This window comes from Contarinia nasturtii, unplaced genomic scaffold (assembly GCF_009176525.2).
Source record: "Contarinia nasturtii isolate CC-2019 unplaced genomic scaffold, AAFC_CNas_1.1 Cnas_scaffold_187, whole genome shotgun sequence".
Lineage (NCBI taxonomy): Eukaryota > Metazoa > Arthropoda > Insecta > Diptera > Cecidomyiidae > Contarinia > Contarinia nasturtii.
The window spans coordinates 9,220,439-9,230,854 of NW_022197544.1; the positions used below are offsets into that span (position 1 = coordinate 9,220,439).

General features: G+C 34.0%; 3 protein-coding genes across 7 annotated transcripts in view; 1 reads left to right on the forward strand and 2 right to left on the reverse strand.

Moving 5' to 3' along the window:
* Positions 1-5,423, forward strand: part of LOC116352248 (E3 ubiquitin-protein ligase NRDP1) — a 17,361-nt gene extending 11,938 nt beyond the window's left edge. For 3 of the 5 annotated variants that reach the window (XM_031784680.1, XM_031784685.1, XM_031784682.1), the window contains exons 2-6: positions 460-968; positions 1,053-1,239; positions 3,920-4,168; positions 4,240-4,405; positions 4,479-5,423. In XM_031784680.1, coding sequence (XP_031640540.1) covers positions 736-968; positions 1,053-1,239; positions 3,920-4,168; positions 4,240-4,405; positions 4,479-4,582 — 939 coding nt within the window. In that variant the 5' untranslated portion in view covers positions 460-735 and the 3' untranslated portion in view covers positions 4,583-5,423. Of the gene's footprint in view, positions 1-127; positions 335-459; positions 969-1,052; positions 1,240-3,919; positions 4,169-4,239; positions 4,406-4,478 lie in introns of those variants that run through there. The other 2 variants (XM_031784684.1, XM_031784683.1) reach the window with 2 other exon arrangements.
* Positions 5,424-5,431: 8 nt separating this feature from the next.
* LOC116352252 (myosin heavy chain, striated muscle-like) lies at positions 5,432-7,008 on the reverse strand. The gene is made up of 3 exons (XM_031784698.1): positions 6,587-7,008; positions 6,453-6,520; positions 5,432-6,358 (listed from the first exon to the last, which is right to left on the reverse strand). The coding sequence occupies exons 1-3, from the start codon at positions 6,780-6,782 to the stop codon at positions 5,483-5,485; spliced, it is 1,140 nt and encodes a 379-aa protein (XP_031640558.1). The 5' UTR covers positions 6,783-7,008; the 3' UTR covers positions 5,432-5,482.
* Positions 7,009-7,476: 468 nt separating this feature from the next.
* Positions 7,477-9,264, reverse strand: LOC116336642 (tctex1 domain-containing protein 1). Its single transcript, XM_031760615.1, has 4 exons — positions 9,162-9,264; positions 8,170-8,201; positions 7,901-8,103; positions 7,477-7,816 (listed from the first exon to the last, which is right to left on the reverse strand). The coding sequence occupies exons 2-4, from the start codon at positions 8,182-8,184 to the stop codon at positions 7,651-7,653; spliced, it is 384 nt and encodes a 127-aa protein (XP_031616475.1). The 5' UTR covers positions 8,185-8,201; positions 9,162-9,264; the 3' UTR covers positions 7,477-7,650.
* Positions 9,265-10,416: the final 1,152 nt, after the last annotated feature.

The following is a 10,416-nucleotide window of genomic DNA, read 5'->3' on the forward strand; positions in this document are numbered from 1 at the left end:
CGATGCGGCAGGCATGCGGTGCCGCAAGGGTGCCGCAAAGTTTGGCCTAGAACCCGCCTTTTCCTACTACTCAAGTCAAATTTCGCCTATAAATTTAATCGTTGCGGTTTTTTTGTTCGCTCTCGCAGACCCATTTCATTTCCTTGATTTTTTTTTTTTTGTTTTTGTAAATTTACTCGTTTGCGAAATCTGGTACAAAAAAGAAACTGGTTTCGATTTTGTTTGAACGTAACATTACGTACTCTCTCTCGGTGCAGTCAATAACAACAAATGTGTCGTTTGTCGTATGTCGTATGTAGTTAATCATATTTGTGCGAATAGTGACTATGCGAATGTAATACGTAGTGGAAAACTACAATTGATTGCAAAACAAGTTCTCTCGCATTTTTAAATGCCACATTTATTAACCACTTTATTTAATTTCAATTTTTATTGTTTGTTTTTCCATTTACTCTACAGAAGAATGAATGTCTTGATTAGGCCGTGTTCGTGTCTCGGCTACGGTGTTTTAATTTACACATGAATTTCTAAAAGAAAAAAAACGTCAACAACAAAAAAATACGAAACGTTCTAGCAAAAACGAACATTGACAAACGTAAAAAAATTGTAATCGTCGTAATAAGTGCGTATTATAGGACTCGTGTCAGCTGAGTTCTATACACAGCCATTGAAGGTGTGGAATAATTTGTAATTGATTTGGAAGTTGGTGTTTCACCGCCCATTTGCTTGCTAAAAATGGGATATGAATTGACTCGATTCCAAGGCGATGTCGATGAAGAGCTTGTTTGTCCCATTTGTGCTGGTGTATTAGAGGAACCATTACAGGCAGCAGTCTGTGAACATGCATTTTGCAGAGCATGCATCACGGAATGGCTTTCACGCCAACCCACCTGTCCCGTCGATCGAAATGCAATCACAACAACAAATCTTCGTCCAGTACCGCGCATTCTGAAGAATTTATTGGCCAGGTAACATTCAAAGAAGAATTTTACATGGAATTTCATTTCTGGATTGATTGGAGAATTTTTTTTGAATTGAATTGAATATTTCAGACTGATCATATCATGTGATAATGCCATTTATGGATGTACACAAATTTTGAAATTGGATGCGCTTAGTAATCATCTGGAAGAATGTGAGCACAACCCAAAGAAACCGTTACCATGTGAACGTGGATGCGGTTCGATTATACCCAAAGATGAATTTAAAGATCATAATTGCATTCGTGAATTGCGTGCGGTAATCCCTAGGGGCAAATCACTTAAAAATTACTTACTAATTATTATTGATTGTTTTACGATTATTTTTCGATTAGTTTCGATTATTATCGTCATTCACATTCATACATTAATTGTAATATATGTATTACGTATGAGATTGTCAAATGACGATGATGGAAATTGAATCTATGTGAAATAAAAAAGAAGTGTGTGTGTGTGTGTGTGTGTGTGTGTGGATGATTGGGAGTGAATGAGTGAGTGATAGATGATTGGGAAACCATTAGAATGTAAGAAACTATATAGTTTGACCACAAACACACACATACTTATATGAAAGACACAAAATTCGCAACAGCAAATAACAGATTGCTGACAAATATTTGAGATTTGGTAGTAGTAGTGGATACACACAACAGCATCGGAGCATCGTCACAGCGACAACATGACATACGACACCAGTAACAACAACAAAAGGTGATTGTCAAAACTTTTCATAGTAGCTAACACATTCGCTGTTGTACACACAATTTGATCTTGCATCGGAACAACGTCACAGCGGCAACGACAATATGGCGTAGCGAATGGACAATACTGCGAGCACAGTGGCAACGACAAAAAATCACATTCGGGTAAGCATATTCAAATGCATTGTATTGTGTTATTGAAAACGGCGTTGACATAAATTGTGTATTGGTATTGTGTATGGCGCGCATTTACCAAAATCGAATGCGCATTTGTGTGAGTCTGTGTATTTTACAAATTTTCCGGCATCGCAATATAATACATTTCACTTGTCGTTTGACACACAAACAGTGCGGACATTCTGAACAGAATTAGGAATAGAATAGAAATGAAAGAGACTTAAGTGATGTGATTCCGGACGATGTGCAAGCTGCTTTCGATGCCAACAAAATCGAAAAGATAATTGGCAACGATCCCGGCGAAAAAGTGATGATTGCGGCCACTCGTCTTAATATTGCGGCTGAAGAAGAAGTGAGCTATCGTCTGACATCGAAACAATGGCATTGGCGAGTGGGCACGGTTAAACACAAGAAAATGATGAAGACATTCACCGGCAAGTTTGAAGCCGAGTGTAGACGTCTACGTGAAAATCGTGAGGAATTTCCTGAGGCTCCATCGATGAAAAGCCGAGATCACGAGACGTATCTTGCATACAAGTTGTGAGTCTTCGAAGAATCTGGTCAAGTCAAGTACAAACGGCGTGTTGCACGATTGAGGTTTGATAAGTATGTGCAAACACAAGTGACGGCTCATGAAATTTGTCGTGAAATGACTGGTCTGCAACAGGAAATTCCGAATAGAGAAGATCGCAAAACCATTTATGCCAAACTCGCCGCAAACTCACCGATAAGAAGCCATTTGCGTTCTCCAAAACCAGGTGTCAAAGAGCCGGGCACTTCAATGTTCTGTAGTAAGTGTCGTGACATGACGGAAAGAGCGAAGGAAGTTGCCCGGCGAAAAGGACACATTGAGAACTATAACATAAAGGATCGGTAAGTTGTTTTGTTTTTAAATGTTTTTTTTTCGTTTTCCTCTTTTGTTATTTAATTACATTATAAATTTTGTATCGTTAGTTTCGTAGTTTGCCACAACTGTTCAACGGCCCCAAATATTGTTCTCAAAACTCCTGAGAAATGGACGATGAAAGTGCACCACAGTCGACGAAAGAAAATGAGGGCTGCACCAAGACCGAAGACAATTGACTATGAGCCCGAATTCCAACTGAGAAAAAAAGGTGTTGTGATGGATCGCGATCACAATTTTTTTTTTTTTTTTTAATTTCTTTCAACTCCTAGTGGAGCATAGGGCCTTGAGATAAGAATTCTTTATCTTTCTGGTTTCTGTTGATCAATTAATTCAGATAAATCGGTGATCAGCCGATTGTATCCTACATTTCTTATGATTTTGCCATATTCTATATGGCGTTGGATTTCTATTTTACGTGTCTGTGCTGAAATCCATACCTTTGTTGTACACAGACACGGTTGACACAGTATTTTACGACTACATACGATGTTCTAAACGATCACCCATTTATCTCCTGACCAAAGCTTGTGCAGCTTAACTCAGTTGATCGAATAGTGCCGCAGTAGTCGTAGTAGCCACTGTGCCCACATGCTTCACGCAATATGATTTACAAAGCATTGCGTAAGCTACATCGTCAACCAGATGATTCCATTTTCAATATGAGTGCTGCCGCATGGAAACAACAATATCGTCCGAATCCAGTACTTCGAGCGAATCGCCCGAATCGTGCGAATCGTGTAGCATAATAGTAAAAGAAATTGAGCCGCGGTCGTTCTATTAGTAGGTTGCATTTTTAATTTGATTGCAATTCAAATTACTCTCTCATATGAATCTTTAATATTTGCTTATTATTTATTAATATTCATTGTTTGTTTCATTCTTTAATCTAGGAAGTGACCAGCGCGACCCAACCCTATCGTATTAAGACGGTAGGGAGTACTATTCTATAGTGAGCATTTTGTTTTTTTTTCTCTTTCACAGAAATCGACGATTACAACTACCAAATCTCAAATTAAAGCAATTGCTGAAAATTAATGTTGTTGTGGTTATTGCTTTGCGATTTTTTCATTATATGTTTCCGATTATTTGTCGATTATTTGTCGATTACTTTAAATTAATTCTATTCTTTTCTTTTGTGATTCTCCCCTTAGGTAATCCATTCAGAGCAACAAAAAATGGTTGATATGAAAAATGAAATCAGTGATCAAAATCTATTGATAAACGAATTGAAGCGGGAATTTCAATTATTTAAAGAGCTCATGAGAGCGTCAAATCCAGCCATGAGAGCAATTGCCGATCAAATGGAACGTGATGAAGTTGTGCGTTGGAGCAATTCATTGGCACGAGCACGTGTTACACGATGGGGTGGCATGATATCAACGCCAGATGATGCTTTACAGGTAACATATTAAAAAAGAAGAAGAAAAAAAATCAAAACATTCAACATATTTTCTATTCTCTTTCACTATAGATGATGATAAAACGTGCTTTGTCAGAATCCGGATGTCCGCCTCATATTTTAGAAATACTAATGGAAAAGTGTCATGAGAGACGATGGCCGCCTGGACTTAATTCATTGGAGACAAGACAGAATAACCGTAGAACATACGATAAGTATGTGTGTCGACGAATTCCTGGTACGTCCCTGCAAAATCAGTCATCAACATCCATTTTATCTAACAATTTATTTGCTTTCTTCTCTGAAAATAGGTAAACAAGCCGTACTAGTGTTAAGTTGCGATAACCCGCATATGAGTGATGATGTAATGGTGGAACCAGGTTTAGTTATGATATTTGCACATGGCGTCGAGTAACGAGACCACAACACTACTATTATTTCAAAGCTATTTTAAGACATAATGCAAAGAAAATGCAAATGATTCGATAAAGACGTCTTATTATATATATAAATTGAAAGAATTGTTGGTTTTTCTACGTTTATTTGAAAGAGAAAAAAACACCCACACAACAATACATTCACAACATTCAAATCATAAAATCATTTTTTGTGTGTGTTATAATCAGCTACATCTCAGTAATTCGATTTCATAGATTTCATAAATTGGTCAAGTTCAATGTTAATGGTTATTTTTCGATTTTTTCTAAACATCGATGTGAATTTTATTTTTTTATATTAGCTTTGGTTGTGAGACACACACAAAATCAAATAGCTGTCATCCAATATAAGGAGGTTACTGAGAATTTAAATTTTGTGTGATTGTTTAAAATTGAATTGCTCATCAAAACTTGAAAAATGAAACGAATTCATAAATGTTTTGCCTGTAATTTTCGTTGTTCATCGGTGATTATCGATTATTTCAGATGTGTGTTTCACATTTATAAATTAAACAATAGCTAATATTATAATTTCAAAGTCTCGATTATACTATATGCGCGATTTACGCACAGAATCATTAGAAAAAGAAATGGTTTGTTGCAAACACAAATAAATATATAAATAAATTAATGAAATTAAATTTAAAAAAAAATGACAAGATACATTATGCATGTATTCCAATTGTAATTGTAATGTATAGAGCTTAATAAAATTAGTGAAAAAAAGGTTGAAAATAAAAGAAAAAAACATAAATCAATCATAAGTAGAGTCCAAATGTGCTCCCTTGAACAAAATAAAGAAAAAAAATTCAAAAACTAGAATGAAATGGTTTTAATTGCATTACGACAAACATTTATTCAAAATCTTTAAACATTGTTTATTTCTTCTTTGTTCGACGCTTTGAGGATTTATGCCCGTTTTGTATGTCATTCTCATAAATATTGGGACGCTCAAGGAGTTTTGCCAAGTGGTTACGTAACTTTTCCAAATTGGTCGCAAAATTTGTTTCACGCTTTGACAAATTCTTAATAATACGATTAATGACAACGGCTGACTGTGATATTTCCATTGTTAAATCAATCAACAGACTTTCCATTTCGGTGATGATAATATTACGTTTGTTGATTGCTTCCGATAAAACATTCACTTCAAACCGATTTTCATCATAGCGATTCACGTCAATGTCATTCGATCTTTGATCGATGGCATCGTCAAAATTTCGAATTTCGACGGTGTCGTTAAGCGTCACTCTCTCATTTATTTGCGAATTATTGTATTTTTTCTGCAACAATTCATTCCATTGATTGATTTTCTTTTGAATTTCATCGCCCAAATAGAGTACATCGTGCTTGTATTTCTGTTTATCGCGTTCAATTTGTGTCATCTGTTCTCGCACACTGTTTATTTTCGCATGTAAATTGGCCATATCATCGGCAGTCATATGATTTCGTGTTTTTTGTTCCGATAAATCACCAATCGCTTGTGCCAATTTATGTGCCGTTTGCTTTAAACTAACATTTAACATAAGCACTTGTTCTTTTTGCTGATCGATTTCCACTTTCAGTGCATCGTTTTCACTGAGCAACCGTTTAATGTATTTATTTTTTATATGAATTTTATACAAAAGATCTTTTTTCGTATCGACTGTTAACGGCTGCAATGAGTCCGCTTCGCCACCATTTGATGCATTGACAGTACCATCATCGTTTGATGCCTTTTTATTGCATACATGCTGTGCAATTTCACGATTTAACTGTCAAACGACCGTTGATTATACCGTGTGTGTGATGAAAATAACAATAATTGTATACGTCAATAAGATGAAGAACTTGTGTTGCACATCTTACCTCTTGAATGGTTTGGATATAGTATGATTCATCGGTCGCACTGTTTTTGGACAATTTTTTTTCTGGATCTAACAGATAGGTAGGAAGGGGATAAATTCAATGAAACTTTTTATGTATTATTCTATTGAACTAACCTTTAGCCAATGTCTTTTTTTTCTTTGTGTCATTTGACAGGCGGTTGATGAGAAAACGATTTAATTCAAAAAAATTTCGCAATTCATCAACATTTAATTCATTCACATCAATTGAAGATAAATGATTTGGAATTGTCTCCAATACTCCAGTGGTTAAATCATTTGGTCGAATCGACAAAATATTCGCCCAATCCATTCGAAAGAAAAATTAATTTTGATTTTTTGTGATAACAATTTTTTTTTTAATATATTCTGACTTGTATGAACATTTTCAACGAGAAAATGTTTATATTTGTAAATGTGCCTTAGTTGGTACCATAGTAACCAGAATTTTCAAACAATTTTTTTATAAGAATTTATAAAGCGCGTGCTTATTCACACCAACACATGAACGTATATACGTTGAACAATGTAAAAATAGAATATTTAAGCAAAAAAAACTGAATGGCATTGCATCAAGTGCATTGTATTATTTTTGTACAATAATAACATATGCACAATTCATAGAATTGATGAAGATTCATTGAGTATTGATGAATCGCTTTGGGCAGACATTTTAATGCATCGTGTAACAAGCAATTTTGATTATATTTCACTTAGTATTCGTTTCGATGAATTTATACATTTTTCAACATGTTTGGATGCAAATTGTTCGATGAAAATGTTGAATGTCAATACTTTAGATTTTTTTTTTGAGAAATATTTTCAACGTTGTCGAATTTTGTATTCATAGCAAATTCATTTTGAATGCGATCAATTATTTTCATTTTCAAAAATATTTTAAAAATCAATTTTTGTTACTTTTATAATATGCACAGAAGGTTGTACGATTTCATACAACGAAAAAAAGAACTTATTCAATGTAAGTCAAATATATATCAAAAGGTCAGTTCGCCTCAGCATATCTATAGATTTTTATTGATGATTATTAAAGTGTGTAAGATTTTTCGTGTCATGATCAAGATAATTTTTCGGTAAAAACGCGGTATTTTGTTTCTGCTTCAAAACAAAATGAAATTATTGTAACAATGCTATTTTGCTAGAGAATTATAATCAGAGAATTTTCAATCGAAATAAAGACCGTAAATTGTTGCGATTGCAAATAGATTTGGTGTTTCATAGACATGAGTGGCAATTTTATCAAATTTTTTTTCCCAAAGACATCGATGATACGCACATAGACCTTGCATTGAATTTTGCACAATGGAAACAACGCAAATGAGTTTGTATCTAGAAATGTTGTTTTTTTTTTTAAAATTAAATACATGGTAAATAATTTGCACAGTAAACGATAAAAGAAAATTCGAAATAAACCTGTCAAAATTCAGTTTTCTTGTTTGTGTCAAAATTTGTTGGCTTAATTTTGAGACCTTTTCTTCTGCTGCTTCGGCTGTATATTCAAATTCGTCAAAAGCCGTTTCAAAGACATGTTTCAAAATATTTTCACACTTTTCGGTATTAAAAGGATTTTTTGGCTCCAGTCGATAGGTTGGTAAAAGTCTAACCAAAGAATTATGCTGGAATGATAGTGATTTTTTTTGAATTTTTTTCAAATTCTATTTAAAAGCTGCTAATTTACTCACTCTTGATTCAGTCATAGTACTTTCCGATCCAACTAAATTAACATCAAACAAAATGGAAATAATAATTATTTAAAAATATGGTGTAAATCGAAATGAGCAATAAAACAACGTCTTGCATTTGATGCCACGTAAAATAGCCACTTAAATGCAATCATCCAAATGCTAAGCAATTTGCAAATACTATCAACGCACCACGTTTCATTTCATTGGGCTATAATTTTGAATTTTTGTATCGAAAAAAAAATTATTCAAAAAAAATAATTGCTATCATGATGTAGAATGCGATCGATTTTATGATCGAAACCTTCGCTTAGCAAACAGAACCGCTTGATTTGCATAAAACAATTATTTGCATGAATTTTCAACGAAAAATTACCAAACCGAAAGAAGGTAGAAAAAAATATATTTTCATTTGTAATGGAAGTGTTCATTTTATCGAACAAGATCCTATTTGATTCGCTTTCGCACGAACAGTTGGTTGTATAGATAGTTTTCTTTTCTCGCTTGATCGAGATAATTTGGCGTGAAAACGCACATAAAATCCATTAAAATTGAGTGAAACACAACTCATGAAATATTTTCATGCTTTTAGCTCTGTGCCATATTTCATTAACATTCTCGTTAACCTATGGATGCTGCTTTTTTTCTATTTCGTGATTTTCTTTTTGAATCGATATTTGAAATTCGAAGCATTTTCAACTCCAGAGAGACGCGAAAGAAAGTCACAGAAAAAAAGAGGAACATAACACATGTGGGACGTCTACAGGATTTTGTTTTGAGATTGATTTTCCAAAAAATTCTCAACTGATTTCGACGTTTAATCCCTTGACCAGAAATGAAATGAACGTTGGAATGTTATGATTTGATTTGTTTGTTTTTACATTAAAATGACAATGATTTATTATTTTGAGCAAATAATTGCGTGGTATTTTAAATGGTCACACCAAATGAATTTATCTACAAATTCTATTAAATATTAATCCGATCGTAACTTTAACTCTCATCAATGAATAACACTAATTGCGCGTTAATTTCGATTTCAATTTGGACGGTAAAATAAATAAATCGAATAAAACCAAAATAAGAGGTTGCCCTTCGCGTGCAAAAATAAACTAATGCATTACCATCTTTTCATAAGATCATAACAATAGCGGTTGTATGTGTGTGGCTGAAAGTTTGATCAATAAGTCTTCATAGTGATTTCTTTTCCATTAAAAAAAGAAGCAAGTTAATAAATACTGAAATGTGTAAACTGACTTGTTGAATTAATAAGAAGAAATGTCGTCATTATAGCGGTTTGTGTACTTTTTTTTATCTCAAGTGCTTGTTGTACGATATGTGTAGTAGAACAAAATCAAAACAAATAACCTATCCCGGAAGTCTATATATGTATTGTTGGAAAACCCCAAGTTTTGCTTGATGACGTTCTTGAATTAATCGTCATATACGTGTGTACGTGTCTATTAGTAAATGTCTCAAATCAAAAAAATTGAAAGTAAATTACACGTCGTGCAGCACTTCGTGAAAACTGTGAAGAAGTAAACAGTAAAGATCGAATTGTATTAACGCAGAACGACGAATTTTTGAACATTGATTTAGAAGAAGAATTGGAATAGAATGTTTTGTTTAGTTCACAATATGAAATGGTTCTTTTAATAATAATTTTTTATCATATCCAAAAAATCATGTCTTCATAAACAACTCAAGAGCGAATGTATCGGCCAACGTTATTGTGTATGGCATCGATCGTGAATTCCAATCGGTTTCGATTTAAAATGTATTCCATTCAGACGAATTTATGTCTTTTTTCTCTCTGTTCCGTGCCGGCAAGTGAATACGCACACACACACACACACACACACACACACACACACACACACACACACATATGCCATATTCGATATTCGAGAGACACGAATGATAGACGCATAAAACAAAACGATGTGCAAAAGATTTGGTATTGAACGTTTGTAGAATGGAGAATAAAACGAATTAAAAAAAAAAACAACCTGTTGCTGATTTCTCTTCCAACCGTCAACATACATTCGCAACATAGTGAATATATTTAGTTTTGTGTGTTGCAAACGAAACAAATACGCAACACTACAACCGATGAGCAATGACCATTTACCGTCACTCTGTTATGTTTGTCGAGTTGCGAGCCTCAGTAACACAAATACGTCGACAGAAATGGAGTAGAGTGTGCTCTCCACTACGTTTCAGAGAGTGGATACACATTGAATATGT